The sequence below is a fragment of the Meriones unguiculatus genome, chromosome X, assembly GCF_030254825.1.
Source record: "Meriones unguiculatus strain TT.TT164.6M chromosome X, Bangor_MerUng_6.1, whole genome shotgun sequence".
In the NCBI taxonomy this organism is placed as follows: Eukaryota; Metazoa; Chordata; class Mammalia; order Rodentia; family Muridae; genus Meriones; species Meriones unguiculatus.
The window spans coordinates 140,798,900-140,822,345 of NC_083369.1; the positions used below are offsets into that span (position 1 = coordinate 140,798,900).

Sequence of the window (23,446 nt, forward strand, 5' to 3'; positions counted from 1 at the left end):
AATGGAATGCAATAACCATTTTCTCTCAGCTTAGCAAGCTTAGCATGCTAGCAAGCAAGAGAGAAACAGCTCTTGCCTTTTTCCCTTTGACAGTTACGTTCATAAATCTTGCAAAAGCTACAGAACAAGGATTAAAGGAGGACTCTTCTCTCTTTCACAAATCTAACCATTTTAGTAGACAGAACACTCTTGAAATCGTAACACAAAACACAGTTACCACAATGTATAACAGCTATGGAGATGTTAATGCTGGTTGCTCTTGATTGTGAAAGACGAGACATCAGAGCTGCCTCATCTGTTTGTACCTCAATAGTCAGGCCATCAGGTGTCACCCTGTTAGACTAAGATCCTAGGCAAGGGGACCAGCCTCAGATAACTCACTGAGTCTTACTCTATTCTGTTTCCAGAATCATCATTCAGTTTTGACATTATCTTCAGCAGTCATCCATCTGTCTAACCCATCCATTCATTCCATATTTATACACCTTCAAATCCCAGCACTAGGGCAGGCATAGGAAGGCGGAACTCTGTGAGTTCAAGACCAGCCTTGCTTACAAAGTGAGTTCAGGACAGCCAAGGCTACAAAGAAAAACCCTGTCTTGTAAAAACAAAGACAGAAAACCAAACCAAAACAATAAACATCCGAAATATACCAGTTAAAAAAAAATAAGTTGTGGCCTCAAGCTCACAATATTCTGCCCCGAGCCTCTGTAGCACTGGGATTACTGACATGTACCATCACCCTGAAAACCTGTTACTGAACAACTACTCTGAGCCATACAGGGCAAGAGCTGCCAAGATGACACCGGCAAATGTGCAGGGATGAGCATTGCCCTCACAGAGCTTATATCCTAGTTGACTGGCAATCGGATGAACAGATCACACATGTCTGCGTGTGTCAGGAAGAAGGTCTCTGCATTTACTTTTGCACTGTTAGTAAGTGACCAGGGCAAGGGCTTACCCTGTCCTATAGACTTCTGGGATTTCCAAACCAAGTATGATGGAAATGAAAGGCTTAGAGGAATGAGTAGTGGGAAGGAACTGAGTACCATCGTTGCTGTGATGGGGGCAGCACCTTCAAGGACCATACAAAGAGAACTTATCAGCAGAGCTCTGAGGCCTGTCAGGAGCCCATCAGCATCTAGCACCTAAGAATAGCTCATAAAGGGTCTTACTTCTCCAGGTGACCCAGGAGGGCACAGATCCACATTACCAGGATGTACTTGTCCAGACCTGGCTGACTGAGCTGGTCCCATTTAGAAGGCTTCCTTTTAAAATAATCTGATTATCCTAGCAGGTTCTTTCCAGGCTCTACCCCAGGATTTAACTCTATGAAGTATGTGTTGTCTGAAATAGAAATTCCCTATTACACAGTTGGATTGATGCGAAAAAAGCCATTATATGACATTAACTTACCAATTCATCTTTTTAAAATCAGTTTTCCTCCAGATACAAAAGTAATACACATTTCATGCATATATTTATGTGGAATTGTAACAAAAAAAAGGAAAAAAGAAAGTCAATGATAATCTTACTGCATTGAGACAACCACTGTTAGTATTTCACTATACTTTCCGTCAGGCTTTTTAAAAATAAGACATTATAATTCATGTTATATATCATATTGTACTGTGCTTAATCCACTTAACCTTGGATGTCATGTCTCTAAAAATTCTTCATATCTTATATAATCTTCGGTGGTACTGCAATTCATCATGTATTCTGTTCCCTATTGTTGGATAATTTGTCTTCAAATCATTCCCCCTCTTATTTGTTGCTATTATAGAAAAGTGGCACACAAACACCTCCAGCTTGTACTCTATGTGCAATGCTCTCAGCAGGTTAGTCAAGCAGATACTGGGCCGCTCTGGGAAAAAGGAAATGGGGCCTCAGACAGGGTGGTTTGCTGGGGGAGGGGGAGGAGAGAGAGGGGGCGGAGCTGGCTGGGGAGGGGAGGGCAGAAGGCACAAGGAAGAGCAGAGGAAGCCTCAGGGAGAGGAGCACGGAAACAGATGCTGAGGAGCAGATGCCTAGCAGACAGCAAGGAGAGGGAGTTGAAGAGAAAGCTGTTGAAAGTTCCAAGGAACAAGTCATTGCCAAGGGTCTTGGCTGGGAGCTCCTGGGACTGAGCTGCCTGATGTATATTATCACCCTGTCTAGGAAACCAAAACAAGCTCTGGGGACAAAACCTGAGCAAGGTGAAGTGATTAAAGAACAATTAGTGACCAATTGACTCCAGTTCTCTGCCAAATAGTCAGAGCTGATTCCTATAGATAATTACTTTAACTGGGGTGTGGGGGATGTGAGGAGAGAGGAGATAGCAGAGAAGGGGGAGGGGATAGAGAAAGAAGGGGCAGAGAAAGGGAGAGATGAGAGGGAAAGAGACTGGGGGGTGGCACAGATACATGTGGAGGCCAGAGGCTGATGTTGGCTGTCTTACTCAGTCACTCTCCACCCTATTTATTGAGACAGGGTCTCTCACTAAACCTGGAGATCACAGATTCACCAAGGCTACCTGGCCAACTGAGACTCCTGATTCTACTTCCCATTCTGGGCTGTTCCAGGGGATTCCCTGGAAATACATAGCTTGCCAAGGCAAGTCATCAGTAAAACGGGTCCTCCAGGACCTGGTGAAGGAGTGTTACCCTGACAGCAAACGTACAGAGGTGTTAAAGCCCTTGCCAAAAGCATTTGGTTATAAGCTCGAATAGGTGACAGCGGATCAAACCAACACCCTTACAGCAGGAAACAGGAGGGAGGTGAAACGATGCAGCAGGCAGAATGGAATAGGAGAAGGGTACTGGAACTAGGGGAGACGGGCCATCTTGTGTTCACTGTGGGATGGACTCAGCATGCGGAGACAGCAAAGTTCACACCCGCAAACATGCTTCTATTGCACGTGCCTGAGGCCATGCGAGATAGCTCATGCCAGCGAAAGAAAAATGATTCCTTCTTAGATGGACGGGGTGCAGAGGGTCAACAGACCTTCACCCAAGATTCCAGCTATGCCCTCATGCACCTCCCAGCCCACTGTATGTAATTCTGCTGTAACAGCATATGACCTTATGGTCTCTAGAGGTGCTAGACTAGGTAGAGGGCAGAAAATGAATTAAGGAGGGGTTCCATCTATACAACTATAGAGGTTAAGATATTTTGGTGGCATGGTTTCTGTAGGGTCATCCATGCTCCTATAACTCCTCACCCATGCTTCCTAAGCCCAGTCAACCCATTGGTCCCAAGTTGGACTTTACAAAAATCGTCCTCTAGTCTGTCTTTGGTGCCCTATCTGTGGGAGGGCACATTTGGTCATAGTTCCCAGGGAAAAGTTCATCTAGCAGGCTCTAATGAATTCTGTTCTAGAATGGCTTGGAAGCATGGTGTGCCTGCTGCCTACATCTGGACTGTGAGATGCAGGGAGGCAGGCCCTTATTCTCAAAACTTACCTCATTCCAAGGGGGTGGGGTGGGGGTGGGGGTGGGGCCTACTTGATATTCTGTTGAGGGAGAGGAGTGAATGAATGAATGAACTACCTGAAGGAAAACTTCTACTCTGGGAGTATAGCTTCTCGAGGAAGCTCTTAGTGGGACACAGCGTGGCAACTGTAGGGCAGAAGGCAGTGTTGTATGCCGTGGCAGCAGGGGAAGAGCTTGGCTGGCTCACTTAGCTCTATTGGCTGAGGTTTGTACTAAAAAGACCTAAGCGTATTGGAGCCTGGCCACACTCAGCAAGCAACTCCATGACAGATGGCCAAGAAGTCTGCCTCATTTATGTCACTCGTCAGTAAGGGGGGGGGGGGGGGTCAGAGTCCATCATGGGGAGCCACTTTTAGCCTCTTAATGCACATTGCAGCTAAGTTTAATTTTCTACAGTTTTAGCCTATGAAGAACATTCGTTTGAACAGTAACAGAAGTGAACTACCACAAAGAAAGATACCCCAAAGATGAGGTTACTTGCTGCAAGGGGAGCCTCAGATTATCTAGCTCTGTTGCCAAAGACTGAGAATTGCCACATACTTCTGCTTTCTGATATGGAAAGGACACCCTCTTCAATATTGTCACGTGAATTTTCAGTGGCCCAAGGCATGCTCCTCACTGTGGCCATGGTAGCTGTGATTAAGGAAGAATTTCCATGACTAACTTATTGTGGTGTGAAGAAAATGTCCCAATTTTCATGGTGGTTTTGAAGTGAATCAAGCTGAAACATGATATGTGCTTTCTCAGCCTAGCTGGGAAATTTTTCCTCCTAATGAAAAAGGTTTTAATGCCCATAAGCTAGTTCAAAATGATTAAGCTGGCTAGCACGAAGGTTGCTTTTTTTTTTTTTTTTTAAGTTTCATAAGGATAAGAGGCTCGTGGCTTTTGAGACAACTGGAAGAGGAAGCTTCTGCGGACATAAGGGGGTGATTCATGTTGGACACGATGGAGTCAGCTTGGCAAGGGCTGAGCCTCTTCGTGGCACCAGGAACTGACCATTTTCCATGAACTCCAGTTATGCCCTATTTAGCTCAATTAGAACATGTAGCCTTGTTTTCCATGGATGAGAGGAATGGCCCCAGTGACCACAGATGACCTAAAGCACACGCACTGGAAAACAGGAAAAATAGTCAAAAGTTGGAGATAGGTCAAGCTGTCACTAACAGAGCTGTGCAGATGCTTATAAATGGGCTCCATCTCTTCACGGCTACTGGTTGCTCCACGCTTGAGAATGGAAGTCTGCTGAGGTTTGAATTAGCCACGTCACCATCCCCCGGTATCTCCAGAAGCCATCCTGGCTGCATACCCCCTAGTTATCATTAAAGCTGCTGGAACATCCGGCCTGGAATCCTGGCAAATGCATCGCCTGCTGTAAGTCATAAGCCATTCCACATATTACCACTAGCAAGAAATGAACAAAGGGCCTGAGAATTTCTGACTAGCTAACTCTTTCTGTGTTGTGGAGGCTCAGTACTATGACTTGGCCCATTTCAATAGGCCAGACTGTACCTCAAGGCCTCGGTTGACTGCTCTCTCACTCATATATGACAAGAGTCTCTCGGCATTCAGCAGCCTGTTATTGACATTCCATGTTGACTTATGGTGACTTTTATCTGTTTTCCCAGGCCTAACATCAGTCCTGGCTTGTGGTTGAGTGCTCAATAAATGGTTGTTTAACAGACTGACAAGCAACCTTGCTAGCCTTGTTTTCCAGAGGATAAAAGAAAGAAGGAAAGGAAGAGAGGAAAGGGAAAGGGGAGGGGAAGGAGAAGGAGAACAAGACTAAATTATTGAGCTTTGTGGGGTTCTTCTCCCATAAGGAGAGGTTACCTGTTTTCAATTACACAGGTGGCATTTTGTTTTCCTAAGCTATTAATGACAGGGATGTAAGAGTAAGGCTGGCCGTGCAATCTCCCTTCTTTTGTTTTTATAAGGCTTAGATGGGAAAGCCCCAAGCCCACATGGATGCAGATGCTTTCTCTCCAATCAAACAAACATCATATGACATGGCAGGAAGAAGAAAATCACCCCGCACATCAGCCATTTGATGGCTGTAGCAAATCTGTGCAAATTACAAAGAGGGGCCCAATTTTAGAGCACAAATAAACACCTGTGGTGGCATCTGAGCCACCAATGGAAAAATGAGCAGTGGTTAGCGTCTGCATCTCCACAATCCACAAGGCTAGAACGGATTAGTTGCTGCTTGCATTTATAATCCAGATGTGAGGATCACATGGCACAGCTGTCAAGGGGACACATTTGCCACCACCCCTCCAACTCACACAAGCCCATTTCATCCTCAGCCCAGGCATCCCTTCAGATAGGTATAGGCAAAATGAAAGCCACAGTCTGTCTCTGCCAGTCTGTGAGCCTACAACCAGCAGGTAGAAGGCAGGAGCGTTTCAAGTCAAGCTAATGCTATATACAGTCTGATTGCTGAGTGACACCTCCTCTCTGCTTGCCACCACATACATCTTCAGCTCAGTAGCTTCTGTGGACATAGCACACATTATGACAAAAGTCTGTCTGCTGTAAAAGACTACTTTGAATCTATGAGGGTGTGCCCTTCAATCTGTGCTGTCTAGGATGAAAAGGGTCTGTACACACAGCAAAGACAGACCTTTCAGGCATCAGGCTGGATATAAACTAGGAATACCCTGTCTACGGGTGAGAAGGGATCAAAATACCTGCAGCAGAATTCTGGATCTGTCTGCAAGTCCCACATGGCAAGTAGGCACTGTGACCTTTTTCCAAGCTCAGGGGTGGAAATGATTGAATACAGTAGTCATGTGTCAATTCTCAAAAAAGAAAAAACAAAACAAAACAAAACAAAAACAAGTACCATCTTCAAAACAACAATCAAAAACTAGTCACAAATAGATGGGCTGTCAAAGCCAGGAATGCCCTGTCCAGGGATTAAAGATAGAGATAGAGTGTGTCGCTGGCTTCTCATGTGAGCCAGCAACAGGGAAGACCTGCAAGCAGAGCCAGTTGGTGAACAGCCCCTCCCTTTAAAGGACACTGGTCTATTTCCTGTAGGACTCAAAGACGGCTTTTGAAAGGAGGGCTGGTGGTCAGGCTGACCTGGTTTACTCCGCGCTGTCTCTATGCCATGAGCTGGGAGGGGAGGCACTTAGGGAAGGCCCAGAGGCTCTTCTGAATTAAACACATCTTCAGAAGCACCAGGAAGCAATGAAAACGCTTAAGAGGGCAGTGTGGGTTAAGGGGAAAACGAGGATAAGGATGCAGTACAGCTTTTTTCGCTTTGTATAATAAAATGTCTGACCCTCAGACCAACCTCTTTTTTTTTTTTTGGGGGGGGGGGGGCACACATTTGAGAAATGCAGAATTGCCTTTCAAATACCCATGATGGCAATTTATGTTTGATCATGACTTGTGTCCCTGAATGGGAGCCAGAGTGGCATACATGTATATATGAGCATCAGCCCACACTGTCCAAAATAATATTTGACTGAGTGAAACCCAGAACTGCACCTGCCATTCTCTGGCTTTGGCAATACCAAGCATATCCATGCTCCCAAAGGCCATCTGAAGGTCACTGCTGAGGTGTCAGTATGAGCAAGCTGTGCCTTTCAGATGAAAGTTCTCATGTCCCAGGGGAGCTGGGAGGTGTACTTTGGTGTTCACATACAACTTTCAGCCAGGAGACTACCTAGAAGCCTCCAAACGTCAGTCATGGAGTTCTCTACAGCCAGACACTATATCTCATGGAACTGGGGAAATTACTTGTTGACCTGAAATGTTGCAAGGATTAACAACTGGCTCTGGAGTTCTGAAAGAATCTTAATGTGAATTTTTATAATAGAAAGTTTTGAGTAGAAAGAGGATGAAAAGTCCAAGAGTCCAAAGCTAGATGATCTAAGTCTTTTCTCAGAATCTGCCTACAAAAGCCTTTAAAATGATTTCTTATTAAAAAAAAGGAAGAAATTTCAAAAATGAGGCAAGAATTTAATCACTTGTTCACCAAAGATACAAAATGGAATTGTGTTAATGGTCACTATTAAGCTGCTTTATGTATATCTTATATAATTTTACTCTAGTAATCTAGATTCTAGTACTGATCAAATTTCATGTCTGTTTTATTGAATAATTTAGACATTAGCTAGTAAATCAACAGACAATCTAAAAAACAGTATTTGCTCTCTATGTAAAAACAAGGCTTAACTTGTATTATTTTTTCTAGGGTAAATAACATGCCACAAGCCTGAGAGACAGCCCACATGAGCTCTCTCTCTCTCCATTCATCCCTCCTCCCATCCTCAGTCTTTCTCTCTCCCTTTCCTGATAACCACATCACTGCTTGATGTTTACATTCATTATCTCCAATAGATCTGTTTGCTTTTCTGTGTATACAATCACCGGTTTCCAAGAGCTCTGAAATTGCTTTCAAAACAGATTTTATGGAGATTCTTGGGAAAATTAGGAAATTCCAAGAAATGCAAGGCTACATTTGAGGTGTGTGTGTATGGAGGGGAGGGGCTGCAGCCTTTGTCCATCTGTTTACCAATGAGATGCTTGAGCTGACCTCTGTGATAATGATATGTGAGATTGGGTCACTCCTGGCTGTTTATGTGGCTGTCTTATACACTGTAAGATATTCATTGGTATTCCTGACCTTTACTCCCTACAAGTCAGTAACATTTCCGTTCCTGTGGCACAACAAACAAAACTGTCTCCAGACATCACTACCAAATGTCCATTGGGGAGGAGAGTCGCAATCAGTTTGCTTGGAAGTTTGGGCTCCCAGCTTCAGGAGAACGGGGTTCAACTCCAACTCTGATCCTTCCTCGCCAGCTGGTAAACTTGGCCAAAATACCTCTGGCCGTCTTGATTCACTATTTCTTTTCTCTAAAACTACACATCACCCCAGTCTTCCCTCAGGGATGTTGATGAGCAAAACAGTTAAGACCTGTTGTAGACACCTGGCACCTGCTGGTGCCTTCTCTCCTCCTTGCTTGCTCCCATTGTGCTAATGTCAACGTTCAGAAACAGGGATCCTGGTAGAAGGGACAGCAAGAAATGAAGGGTCTGCCCTCCACCTGTACTGGAGGCAGGGTGGTGGCACGAAGAAACAACCAGAAGTTTAAGTGGACTTGGACAGAATGGAACCAAAGCAAAGATGCCAAGCAACTGCGAAGGAATGAGAAGTTCCTCTAAGTCAATTAGTTAAAACTAGGTGGCATTGTGCACATGCTGCTTCCCATCTGAAGGCCCGTTGCTATGTGCTTCAGAAAGAAAAGAACTGAAAATCTCTTGATTGTATTGAAGTGCAACAATAAATCTCACCATGTGGTGGGAGCTACAATATAAGGACTAATAAAAGTAAATGTTATGGCACTTAACTTCATGGCCTATAATCTCCCATTCAATCAGAACAGAGATTCTTCCATCACCAAGAGAGAACTGGACAATTTAATTTTCACTTCTATTCATGCACAGGCCCTTGTTGGACCTCTTCCATATTTTCTATTATTCTACTTGAAAAAATGGCTGCATAGTTTGATACAAACAATATCTCAATCTGACATCAATGGCTTAGTTTTGGACCAGTTGATTTCACTCTAAATTATCGTTGCCTGACAGATGCTGAGAGCTGCCCACGCAAGATCTGCGAAGGCCATGTTCTCTAATGTACTATTATAATAATTTTAAATTACAGCTTTATTAAGGGGAAACACAAATTTAGTTATAGCGAACACTGATGGTTTCTGATGATGTTCAGGACTGCATTATGCTATTAACTGCAGCCCATATTCGGACAGCTTCAATTGTCTGAATCACTAGTAAAAAACACTGTGGTACAAAAAAAAATGTCCTCCTTGGTTCAAGGCAATGGAATCCTACAAAATCAGCCCCAGAGAGAGCTCTGCACTGTCTTTTTTTCCTTGACCAATCCACCTACAAAGGGCATTTCTGCCTTTGGGTTTAAAGATATTTGGCTTAAAAATCTGCTTCTCTGCTAAAATCTGTGCACCTAGAAAAACTAATCTAGAAGGAGGACTCTGGCTAAATGCTCAAACCCCATTCTGAAAGGCAAAGAGGATGGACATCAGAAGAAGAGAAAACAGGGAGCAGGACAGGAGCCTGCCACAGAGGGCCTCTGAAAGGCTCTACCCTGCAGGGTATTGAGGCAGATAGTGAGACTCATAGCCAAACTTTGGGCAGAGTACAGGGAATCTTATGAAAGAAGTGAGAGATAGTAAGACCTGGAGGGGACAGGAACTCCATAAGGAGAGCAACAGAACCAAAAAAGCTGGGCACAGGGGTCTTTTCTGAGACTGATATTCCAACCAAGGACCATTCATGGAGATAACCTAGAACCCCTACACAGATGTTGCCCATGGTAGTTCAGTATCCAGGTGGGTTCCATAGTAATGGGGACAGGGACTGTCTCTGACATGAACTGATTGGCCTTCTCTTTAATCACCTCCCCCTGAGGGGGGAGCAGCCTTACCAGGCCACAGAGGAAGACAATGCAGCCACTCCTGAAGAGACCTGATAGACTAGGATCAGAGGGAAGGAGAGGAAGACCTCCCCTATCAGTGGACTTGGGGAGGGACATGTGTGGAGAAGGGGGAGGGAGGGTGGGATTGGGAGAGGATGAGGGAGGGGGCCATGGGGGGATACAAAGTGAATAAAGTGTAATTAATAAAAATTAAAATAAAAATGGAAAAAAATAAAAAAAAATCTGCTTCTCCCTTGGCTTCTGTAAAGTTGCAAGATCCTTTTTTTCCAACTAGAATATAAATTTTGTGGGAGCACAGTCTTCACCCCTAGGTGCCTCTCACCCATTCTCAATCTCTTTGTGGTGTGTCAGGGTAGCACATGTGTGTACTGTGTATGTGCACACATGCATACATGTATGAGTATTTGGGTGGGTGCACACACTGCCTGACATGGCACACATATGTAGGTCACAGGACAACCTTGGATACCTCACCTTCTACTTGGTTTGAGGCAGGGTCTCTTACAGGTCTCCACTGTGTACACAACAGTAGGTTCGGCTTCAGAGGATTTGCCTGTGTCACCTCCCATCTTGCTGGTAGAGCACTGGGATTATGGATACTTGCTACTATATCTATTAAGTGGGTGCACTCAAGTCTTTTCTACTCAAAGACATTTCTCCAGCCACCTTTTAATTTTTTTTAAGATTTATTTATTTATTATGTATACAGTGTTCTGCCTGCATGTGTGCCTGATTGCCAGAAGGGGGCACCAGATCTCATTATAGATGGTTGTGAGCCAGCATGTGGTTGCTGAGAATTGAACTCAGGACCTCTGGAGGAGCAGACAGTGCTCTTAACCACTGAGCCATCTTTTCAGCACCCCCTTTAATTTTTAACTCTTCTTTCTTTATGATAAATTTAATTTACACTTTATCTTCCTAGTCCAAAAGACACCTCAAAGCAAACAATATTAATGTAAACATTTCTATCTTTTTGCAGTCCCCTAGGTGTTCTGACATAATTCTGGAAGACAAGGTGTGAAAGTCAATTGAGATTATAACTAAGTAAGGGAAGCCACCCAGGCCAGAAGCGACAGCTCTATCACTCAAATTCAAGCTTGTAGCCACCAATCCTACATTCTCCTCCCTGGCAGTGCTTTTGAGAAACTCAGTGTCTACTTCTAATCCCTGACAGTCTCTAAATCTTTGAACCTCCACTTTCAGACTCCATCCATCACTTACATGGGGCATCTGAAAAAAAACATCTCTAAGTCAATTTGCTTAACTAAACCCATCCAACTTGACATCTAGCTTTCTTTTATCTGATTGGTTCCATAAAGCTCTTCAGCATTTAGTATACTAATTTTGAAGTTGGATGTATCACTTTAATGTTACCATTAATGGCTTCCACTCTCTCTAGAATAAATTACACATCCACCCTCCCCTTAAGCTCAATTTGATACCTACTTATATTTCCAAGTCAATTCCTCTGTCAGCACCAACATTCTACTACAGCCAGGCTGATCTATCTATACCAAGCTTGTAGCACTTCCCCACATGATCTCCCTGCCTGCCCCCACCTCTGCCTAAGCAAGCCCACAATACAGCTAGGTCTGTGCTCTTTGGTGGAGCTTGTCCCAGCACTGTGGCACTCAGGAGCATCCTGATCAGTATTAAGCTCTAGCCCTCAGTTGTCACTTACTTACACCTCCATGGTTATCTAATGTTTTAGCCAGTATCTTATAGATCCACAGAAGCAGACATTCATGTGAGGGTGTGTGGGTTGTGGGTTGAAGATATTCCAGTATTTCCTGGTTGATGACCTAGCTGCCTATCAGCATTTCTTGAAATTCAAATAGTCTACACTTTAGGTTGTCAAGCTGTGCAATGATTGTCTCCAGGGATTAATGTCTTCTTGGAAAAAATGAAAGAAAAATCCTCAGCACCATCCCTCTGGGTTTCCAAATACAGCTGGGACTTAGTTTCCACAATAGGAACAGCACTTGGAGGAATTCTTCTCCCATCTATGACACCAACATTTCCTAATTAGTTGGTCAGACTAGAGAACATGCCGGTCATCCTTTGGCAATGGCCATCCTAGACAACTCCAGACCCAGAGAAAGCAAAGGTCAAAGGCCAGTGCTCTTAGAAAAGCAAGAGAAATGGCGCTGTATATTCCAAAGACAGAAAAACACCTTCTCTTTCTGTGCCACACAAGACCTTTACCAGTATTCCACCAATTAGTTGCTCTGGCTGAAAATACAGGCTGAATACCCAACCACAGTGTGAGAACCATACTTAATCTAGCTTTGAAATCACATATTCACTCCACTTCTCTTTCCTGCTCTTTCACCCAATCAAAACCTATAGCTGGTAAGTTTTAACTGTCGGGTTTATGCTTTGTGACAGATTCTCAAAGGCTGCACGAGGATATAAACCAGCTTCTGGAAGCAACACATATATTTCTGGTATTTTCAGTCATAACCAAGCATCCTACACACAAGGCCTCCCAAGGTCAGGCCAGAGACTTCAGGTTAGCAGCTTGAAAAGGTGTGATTCTCTTAGCAGATTCAGGGAAGAAGTCTCCAGTCTTAGGAGTCACATCAGGCAGGCCAGAAGGCTGCCCATGTCAGGCATTCTGTTGCTCTTGTAAGGCCTGCCAACTGTTGGGCATTTGTTTCTAAATTAAGTGGCCAACACAGATGATCCTGGAGATCTATCTTCTATGTCAAATCAATCCCACTAATAACTGACAGATGTTGGGAGGGGGCAGATTGGAAGAAGGTGGGCATGGTTAGAAATGAGCAACACAACCTGACATGGTGTCACATGCCTGTAATATGAGGATTTGGGAAGTGAAGGCAGGAGTATTGTGAGTTTGGTGTGATAATACTATAAATTTTAATATATCATTACTTTATTATAATAAATTCTAGGCTATGCCAGTGTGATAGTTAGCTTTAATTGTTAACTTGACAAAATCTAGAATTTCCTGGGAGAGTCTCTCATTGAGGGATTATTTAGATCAGGTTGTCTAGTGGGCATGTCTATGTGGCACTATCTTGATTAGATTGAGGTGACAAAACCCACCCACTGTTGGTGGCATATATCCCTAGGCAGGAGATCCTGAACTGTACTATAGTGGAGAACACAAGCTGAGTGGAAGTACAGATGCATTTGTCTCTGCTTTTGATAATGGATATAATTAGCTTCTTCAAGTTCCTTGCCGCCCTGACTTCCCCACAGTGATGAACTGTATGTTGCCTGGCATTGTAACCTAAAAATAAGCCCTTCTCTCCTAAGTTGCTTTTTTGGCCAGGGCATTTTATCATAGTAGCTGGAAAGGAAAATAGGACAGCGGGGCTATGTAAAGAGACCCAGCCTAAAAAGCAAAGCAAAACAAAACAAACAAACAAACAAAAAACAAAAAAAGAAAAAAGAGGTATATAACATGAGTAATCCTGGTAGTGACAGAGATATTATGAATAATCTTGACACAAAATAAAATTACAGAGAGACATACACACACACACACACACACACAAACACACCAGTAGAACTGGACAAATGTGAACAAAACTAGTGAGGTGCAACACATCAATGTCAATATAGCACTATAATTTTGATAGATGGGATGTGCAGGATGAAAATATATATTTAGACATTTAGAAATGTCTAAGATCTGTCTGTGAATCTATACTGAGCTCATAACCAAACATTAATTAAAATAAGGGCAATTTCAAAACATATCCCTCTAAAACATAGTGCAGGAGAATGCTACCTTGTGACACAGGTGATGGTGCATGCCTTTAATCCCAGAAGTTGGGAGGCAGAGGTAGGCAGATCTCTGAGTCTGAGGCCATCCTGGTTTACAAAGTGAGATCCAGGACAACCACAGATACAGAGCGAGAGACCCTATTTCAAAAAAAACAAACAAAAAAGACATGACACTTGAAAAAGAGCTGGACTTGAGACTTAGCATCTTTTTTATATTATTTTTTCTTTTTAATTTATTTTTTATTTATTAGAATTTATTTGCTTTGTATCCTGATCATCTCCTTAGATGCAGAAAAAGCATTTGATAAAATCCAACACTCCTTCATGTTTAAAGTATTGGAGAGATCAGGGATACAAGGCACATATCTAAACATAGTAAAGGCAATATACAGCAAGCCTGTAGCCAACATCAAACTGAACGGAGAGAAACTTAAATCATTCCCATTAAAATCAGGGTCAAGGCAAGGCTGCCCACTCTCCCCATATCTCTTCAACATAGTTCTGGAAGTCCTTGCTAGAGTAATAAGACAATTAAAGGAGATCAAGGGGATTCAAATCGGAAAGGAAGAAGTCAAAGTATCGATACTTGCAGCTGATACTTATCTTTGCAGAGACTTAGCATCCTAAACAGGTTGTTAAGCAGAACACACTACCAGTCACCTCACGTCCATCCAGATATACCCTCAAAGTACCTTCAACTTTTGTTTACTCAGAGCGACCTTAGCCCCTATCCCATTATCACACAGTGCTGGTTTGACCTTGGGAAAGCAAGTCCCTTGCAGCTCCTGCTAAGTGGCAATTACCATACACAAAAAGATCACTTTAACCTAAAGTCAAAGTACTTAGAGCCACTTCTATAGTGAACCCTGACATTTTGCATTTGCACCCTTTCTAGGCTAGAAAACATGAACTAAGTAAGTGCCTCTGCCTACTCGTACAAAAATGTTTATTCATCTTTGGTCTTCATTAGAACTTATAAGCAATTTTGCTAAGGCCAAGGAGGCTAAAACCCCAGGAACTTTGTTTTCAGGTAGAAATTTCCATCACTTGCTTTCTTTGTTAAATTGTGACACCTAAAACCCAGCAGAGGCGGAAAGCCTAGCACTGTAGTGGTTGGGATAGAGCCTATCACATTGCTTGAAGAGGCAAGACAGGCCCTGCAGTTCTTTTCTAACAATGCAAAGAGAAACAGAACGATGGCTTCACTCACCGATGTCATTGCTTCGGTCTGAGAGGTCCTTATCCAGGATGCCAGAGAGTGTGCTGCCCACCAAATCAATCTTTGGACTGTCACCCCTACATGAAAAACACAAGTCCAGACATTTAGTAATCAGCGAGTGTCCTTGTCATTCTGTCCAGTTTCCTGCTGCGCACACATTAAAGACAGTGCTGTGTGTGGTGCTAATGGCACTGTTACCTGTAAAGGGAGCCAAAGGGAGACAGTGAGAACCAAGGAGCTGTCCAACCACATGGACTGTGGTATAAACTGGCCAGCAGACTGGATGTCCCTCTGTTCTGTACATATTTTCTAAGATGGCTATTTTAATAATGATCCTTTGCCAATGCACTTCTAGCCACAAAACCCGCCCGCTGTCTCCACAGGATGCAGCACAGGCCTGTTCTTGCCCCATGGCCAAATAAGCACTGGCAAGCTAGCAGCTTCCCTTTTAAGGAACACAGAATTAAGCCAATGTTTCTTGTCAAAGGTCAGCTACTTTTAACCTTGAGAAAAAAGGTTCTCTGCCCGGGCCTGAGGCATCAGCCAGGCTGTTGACAGGCACAAGGTGTCAAGTTGAAATCTGGCAGCTTGAAGGTTGGCACTGAAGCACAAGTCTATAAAATTAGATAGCTTCTGGGTGGTCACGCCCCACCCCAATTCTATGCCCATTATTACCTGAGTGACTTCTCTCACCATCTGGGCTGGAAGAAGCCCATATATAAGATGGGGATAAGTCTCTAGAATAAGGAAATAAATAGTTTCTTTGTACACTAGCCTGAGATGTCTCTGCACTTCCCCCACAAAGGGGAGCTCTCTGACCCTGTTAAGGAGATGAGTTCTAAATAAGGTTATCCAAGGACTGATCCTCAACATGAAATGAGAGAGCTGATGGGTAAAAGATGGGTAAAGGCCACTTGTAATGGAATCCTAGTAACCTGAGTTCAATCCCTGGAAACTACATAAAGGTAAAAGAAAAGATCAACTCCATCAAGCTGTGTGTTGACCTACATATACCCACACACAAATAAATATTTTTAATATAATTTTTATTTATTACAATTTATTCACTTTGTTTCCCAGATGTAGGCCCACCCTTATCCATTCCCAATCCTGCCCTCCCTCCCTCTCTCATCTCCTGCCATGCCCCCTCCCCAGTTCATTGATAGTGGAGATCCTTCTTCCCTTCCTTCTGACCCTAGCCTATCAGAAATCATCAGGACTGTCTTTCATAGTCTTCCTCTGTGGCCTGGTAAGGCTGCTCCCCCTCAGGGGGATGTGATCAAAGAGCCAGCCACTGAGTTCATGTCAGAGGCAGCCCCTACTCCCCTTAACTAGGGAGCCCAACAAACAAATATTTTTAAAAGAACAAAAATTAACATCGATCTCAAAGAAATAGAAAAGTGAACAGTGAGTACCAAAGACTGAGGAAGATTTAGAGAAAAGAGAATTGGGAAGATAATAAATCATCACAGATGGACATAGGAATAACTTCCTAATGACTAGAAACTGTGGTTGACAGCAATTAATTAAATATTTCAAAACAGGTAATAGGGCTTTTAATATTCCCAATATAAATAAGTAATTCCTATCCGAGATGGCAGATATGCCAATTATCCTCATAGGATCAACACACGCTATATGTGTACTGAAATACAATTAACTAGTTTCCCATTAAAAATAATTTAAAAATTGTGCTTGGCATACAGTGCTGTAGAAGAGTTCTTGCTTAGCACATGCAATGCTCTGAATTCAATGGACAGGACTGCAAGAAATAAATCAAACTGTTTTTTTTAAAAAGAAATGAGGGGACTGGAGAGATGGTTAAGAGATTGTATTGCTCTTTGCAGAGGACCTGAGTTCAGTTCTGAGCATCCATGCTGGGTAGGTAAATTCTGACATCCTCTCCTGGCCTCACCAGCATCTACACTCATATGTGTCGGAACACATATACTTGTGTGTGGGCACACCTATGCTTGTGTGCAGGCAACCTACGTTTAAAATAAAATGAATTAAAATACTTAGGGGGAAATTACATGCTAAACACAGATTTTTTTATCAGCATTCCTTAAAGAATACAATATAATACCATAGCATGAGATGTACACTGAAGCATTATTATTATAAGTAAAAAAGGCCAAAGGATAGGGGAGCAAAGGAAACTTAAATGTAAATATTCTATCAGTATATTTGATCACACTTGGCTTTGGAGATCCTGGAAGGGAGGCTTCTGCAAACTATCAAAATGCAAAGTGGTCTCACATTCTGGTGGGTAGCTGAGGAGTACACGAGAGGACCTCTTGAGGGGGAGAAGGGGGTTTGCTTCTGAATTAATCATATGTCCCTCAAAATTTGGCTACCTTAGAACATGTCCTTCGGTGATGGATCTTGGCTATAGTCAGTCTTGTAGCTGTCGCAGACTTCTTTGAGTTAATGCTAGAAGTTTCATATTGGATGAGAGCCTGTCTCAAGGGACTGGAAATAACTTCTATTGCCCATCATTATGCTCAGGGTATCCTGCTACTGTTCTACTTTTATTTCTCTGTGATTATATGACTCAACCATTTTATTCTTTTATATGTATTTGTTTTTCTTTCGGATATAGGTTTTTTTTTTTTTTTTGCCTTTTAGTTGATTTTACATATTTGTGCGGGCACATATGTATGCATTTGAGTGGGTGTATGCATATGTGTTCTACATGCATGTGTGTACATGTGCCTGTGGAGGTTGATATTGGGTGTCTTCCTTGATCACTCCCCACTCATTCATTCATTCATTCATTCATTTGGAGACAGGGTCTCACTATGTAGCCTTGGATGGCCTCAAATTAACAGAGATGTGCTTGTCTCTGCCTCCTGAATGCTAGGATTAAAGGCATGTACCAGTATGCCCAGCACCTCACACTAAACTCATCTCACTCATCAATTTATCTAAACTGATAAGCCAATGAGCTCCAGGGATCCACCTGTTTCTGTCTCCCTAACACTGGGGTTACAGATACATACAGCAGTGCTCAGATTTTGCATAAGTGCTGCAGATCTGAACTCAGGCCCTCTTGCTTACATGCAAGCACTTTACTGAACGAGCAATCACTTCAGTCTTTTAGCTTTTTCTTTTTTAAATTACTCTTACAGAAAGGTATAGCATATTATCATACTATTACTAATCAAAACCAGTAACAATTAAGGTATATGATTGTAGGTACATAGGTATAGTCCTCATGATTTAAAATTGTCTTATTAAAATTTCCATACAACATATTCTTTCCCTGTCCCCAACTCCTCTCATACCCTCCTTTCCTACCCCACAAATATCACTAAAAAACAAACAAACAAACAAAAACTATCTTTTTTTAGGACTATAGATTTTAGTTTGTTTCTCCTATATTATAGGTCTAGTATCCACTTATAAGTGAGTATATACTGTGTGTGTCTTTCTGCTTCTGGGATACCTCACTCAGGATGATCTTTTCTAGTTCTCACTGTTTGCCTGCAAATTTCATGATTTTCTTGTTTTTAATTGCTGAGTAGTATTCCATTGTGTAAATGTACCACACTTTCTGTATCCATTCCTCGGCTGAGTGACATCTAGGTTGTTTTCAGATTCTGGCTATTACAAATAAAGCTGCTATGAACATAGTTGAGCAAATGTTCTTATTGAATGGTGAGGCATTGTTTGGGTATATGCCTAGGAGTGGTATAGATGGATCTTGAGGTAACACTATTCTTAATTTTCTTAGAAAGCACCAGATTGATTTCCAAAGTGGTTATACAAGGTTACATTCCCACCAGTGAAGATGCTTAATACTCATTTAGAAGGGCAAACGGGATAGACATTGGAAGTAAGAGAAGACAAGAACAGGAGCCTTCCACAGAGGCTCTCTAAAAGACTCTACCCACCAGAGTATCAAAGGAGATACTGAGACTCATAGCCAAACATTGGGCAGAGTGTCAGTATCCTTATGAAAGAAGAGGGAGATGGAAAGATCTGGAGGGAACAGGGACTCCATAAGGAGAACAACAGAGCCAAAAAATCTGGGCCCAGTGTGTGTGGGGGGCTGCGGGGACTGATATTCCAACCAAGAACCATGTATGGAGAGGACTTAGAACCCCCGTTCAAAGGAAGCCCATGGGCAGTTCAGTTTCCAAGTTGTTTCCTTAGTAAGGGGTACAGGGGCTGTCTCTGACATGATCTCAGTGGCCTGCACTTTGATCATCTCCCCTGGGGGGGGGGTTCAGCCTTGCCAGGCCACAGAGGAAGATGAAGCAGCCAGCCTTGATGAGACCTGATAGGCTAGGGTCAGATAGAAGGAGAGGAGATGCTCTCCTATCAGGGGCCTAGGGAAAGGGCATAGGAGGAGGCGAGGGAAGGTGGGTAAGACTGTGAGGAGATGAGGGAGGGGGCTGCAGAGGAGATACAAAGTGAATAAATTGAATTAATTATGTTTTTAAAACTTTATTTTTAAGTTAGAGAATTGGAAAAAAATATGATCAAAATATATGAAAAAGTTTAATAAAGTGCAAATAGACATTTTTAGAGGTAAACAGTGTTTTGTTTATAAGGTGCAATGCGATGGATGTTTTGATACATGTATCCATCACAGGCTGATCAAATAAGGTTAGTTAGCTTATCTATCAGCTCAAATAGTTATCTCTTTGTGGTAAAAATACTTAATCATCCTTTCTTTTAGTTGCTTTGAAATATATAACACATTATTATTGATTACAATTACCATGTTGTGTGGCAAGTTAACAAGAATTACTCCTCTTACTTAACTAAAGTTTGTCCCTTTGACCAATATCTCCCCTGCCCACAATGCCCTGTTATCACTTGCTGATAACCATCATTTTACTCCTAGGAATATGACACTTTTAGATTCCACAGGAAAGTGAGATTATACAATGTTTTCTCTGTGTTCCCAGCTTATGTCACCTGCCATACCATGATATAAACTATTTTAAATTAAAACTAAAATTAAGGTTTTAGAGTAGGGTATAGAGTTTAAGTATTCATATGTTTGGAACCAAGTTCTGAGCCATAGTTTGGACTGTGCGAAAGAAATAGCCTGTAATTAGTGGGTTCCACGAATTGTTGTATTGTTTACAATGAAGTGAAAGTGAAGAAAAAAAAATAACCAATGGGATATTTTTTTTTATATATATATCTAAGGAAACATTTGACTAAACCGTGACACTTGATAGGCTTGTATGAGCCATTTCAATGGCACTGATAAACAGGTTTATTCTGACAAGAATGAATGCTTAGATGACACTGTTAGAGAACAAAGCCAGGTTAACAGTGACACACAGAGACTCATGCATACACCCACACACCTCCCTTATGTGTTAGGAAGAGGCATTCTTTTTAAGAGTAGAAGACTATGTATGCTAGTTATTCCTGGGAAATCTGAGGAGTAATTTTCATTACCTAGCTCAGTGGCAAAAGATAAAAATAAAGAAAAGAAACTCTGTGGAATCCAGGAGCACTGGCTAAAATTTTCTGAAATGGGAATGTATTATACATTTGTACAATAGATGCATTTTTCCCAAGTTATATAGTTTTATTATTTTCTATACGATAGCACTTGTTTATGATTGACAAAAATCAAGCTGAATCATACACAAGAAAAATATGGGCAATAATTTTTTAAAAATGTAAATAATACTTGTCTTAGGAATAAGTTTATAGGGGATTTTTTTTCCTTCCATTTATTTTTAAGATTTATTTTACTTTTTATTCATGTGGATGTGCATTTGCTTGTATGTTGTGTATGTTCAGGATTCCCTGGAAGTAGACATACAGGCAATTGTGAGCCACCTGACATGGTTGCTGTGAACTGAACTTAAGTCCTCTGGAAGAACAGGAAGTACTCATAACTGTTGAGCCATCTTTCAATATCCCTTTCTTCTATTTGCATTTGACATTTAATAGAGAGCTGGGGAGCTGGCTTAGCATTTAAGAGGACTCATTGATCTTGCAGAGGACCAGGGTTTTTTTTCTCAGCATCCACACTGGCTCACAACCATTCGTAATTCCAATTCCTGGGGATCCAACGTTACCTCTTCTGACTTCCACAAGCACCAGGTATGCATGCTGTGCCCATCTGTACATGCAGGTAACACATGCACATGAGTAAAATAAAAATAAGTAAAGCTAAAAGAAATGTAAAAGTTTCCTTTACCAGTAGTGATTAAAGACTTACACAATACAGCCAACAGTACTGTCACAGTAAAAGGTGGCATAGCCTGGGCTTTACCCAACAAGTTTGATTTAATAATTGTCTTGAACACAGGTGGTCAAATGTAGCCATCTCTCCTGGGAATCAGTCAAGATGTATGAAATTATGAATCCTATGCTTAAAGGTCCAAGCCAGGAGTACATCTGAACTACCTCTGAACTCGCTTCTAATCGCCTGTATGATCTTGGCTAGGTTACTTAATCTCTCCTGAATATGGGTGCATGACTGCCGAGCTAGTTTGGGCAGGATTCCCTCTAAAGGACCATCAAGAGTTCTTTTACTTTTCCTATTTTCATTATAATTTTTAAGGATAAAAAGGATGTAGGGTTAATTATTAAGCTACAGGAAGCTAAATCTATTCAAAATGTAGAGTTGTTCTATTGCTGTTTTGTTTTGTTTCTTAAGAAATTCATATGCAAGTATCCAGAGACAGACGGTGTGGTGGTCTGGGTAGACACGGAAGAGATGCTTTGTAGCGCAGCAGCTTGGAGAAGGCAGACAGAGAAGACCACTGCGTTTGCTGTTAATAGAGATTGGTATAGCCCCCAAAGAACCCATTGACCCTAAACAGCCAGGAAAAGTAAACTCCTTCTTCCTACTAGCCTTCTCTCTCTTACCTAGGGTAAGAGGGTTGGTGGAAGGGAGGTGCTTCTACAACTATAAGATAAATGTTTATTGTTCATACTACTCAGCCTATTGTATTTTGTTACAAGAGCCTGAGCAAATGAATACAGCTTTAAGCCTAAAGAACTGAACACATTCTGCCACAGTGGCCATCAATGGAGAACTCTTGCTGCAAAGGTCATTTGGGGTTCACAGCTGCTAGGAATATAGAGTATAATACAAATGAAAAATAATATTGCAAATTGTTTATAGCTACTAGAGGCTCTATCCTCAATTACAGGACCTCTGTCCTGATGGTTTTATAAAAGGAAAAATCGTATTATTGTTCCAGGTGTCAGGGTGGCTTCCTCTCAAATGGCATTTGGGGTGACATGTAGTGAACTCTTGCTAGGGAGGGCTTCTGGGTTAAGGGGACAGTTCATGTTTCTGAGATTTGTCTGCAGGTTGTATAGGCTGAAGCATGAGGAACCACCCTGAAGAAATGAAAACTAAATATTCTCAAGTGACTCTTGCCCAGATTCTAGAACACAGGCCATACTTGTATAAAGAGGCTAGGATAGTGGTTCTTCTCTCTAACTGAGCTCTCTGATCCCTCATGCCAAGAGCTAGACACAGGTTTCAGTTGAAATGCTCTTCTCTCTAGGGCCAGAAGTAAGCCTATTTTGAAAACACAGTAGGTGTAGTTTAAAAAAAGTTCTGATCCTTCCAAGTAAGGAAGCTGCAGCTGGTGTTTTGACAGTGTTCAGACTGTGGGTGTGTAAGCATTTTACAATGTCTATTTGTAAATGCCTTTCACTATATTTTTAGCCTCTTTACAACAATGCTAATGAATTTCAGTTCTGAAAAATAGCAGAATTTCTGAAATTTACTGAAGTGTGTGTCTATAGTGGCTGACACTCAATAAGGATGTAGCTCTTGATGGTCTCTATTCTACCACAGTCTTTTCAATACAGGGCACTATTTTTTTTTTTCCAGGAAAGGTGTTACTGAACTTTAAAGAAGAGGAAAGAGCTCACCCTTCCATCATTTACTCCTCCATTGCTCTTTGGGGTACAAACGTGTACAACCACTTTGGAAATCAATCTGGAGCTTTCTCAGAAAACTGGGAATAGCCATACCTCAAGGCCCAGCTATACCACTCCGGGGCATATACCTGAAACTGATCTGCCATACAACAAATACATTTGCTCAGCTATGTTCATAGCAGCTTTAAGCCGTTCCATCATTCAACAAGGACATTTGCACAACTATGTTCATAGCAGCTTTATTTGTAATAGCCAGAATCTGGGAAAAAAAAACAGATGTCCCTCAACCAAAGAATGAATGAAGAAATTATAGCACATTTACACAATGAAATACCGCTCGGCTATTAAAAACAAAGACATCATGAAATTTGCAGGTAAATGGATGGAACTAGAAAAGCTCATCCTGAGTGAGGTACCCTAGACCGAGAAAGACGCACTTGGTATGTGCTCACTTAGAAGTGGATTTTAGCCATAGGGTACAAAATAAGCATAGTACGAGGCACAGATCCAAAGAAGATAAGTAATAAGGAGGATCCAAGGGAGGATGCATAAATCTCACTCTGAAGGGGAGATAGAACGGACGGAGGTAATGACAGAAGAGAGAAAACAAGGTTGGAGAGGGGCACA

General features: G+C 42.0%; 1 protein-coding gene across 12 annotated transcripts in view; it reads right to left on the reverse strand.

The window, feature by feature from the left end:
* Nucleotides 1–23,446, reverse strand: part of Sh3kbp1 (SH3 domain containing kinase binding protein 1) — a 362,797-nt gene that overhangs the window by 15,858 nt on the left and 323,493 nt on the right. For all 12 annotated transcript variants that reach the window (XM_060375097.1, XM_060375099.1, XM_060375093.1 and 9 more), the window contains one exon: nucleotides 14,927–15,012. In XM_060375097.1, the coding sequence (XP_060231080.1) occupies nucleotides 14,927–15,012 (86 nt within the window). The remainder of the gene's footprint in view (nucleotides 1–14,926; nucleotides 15,013–23,446) is intronic.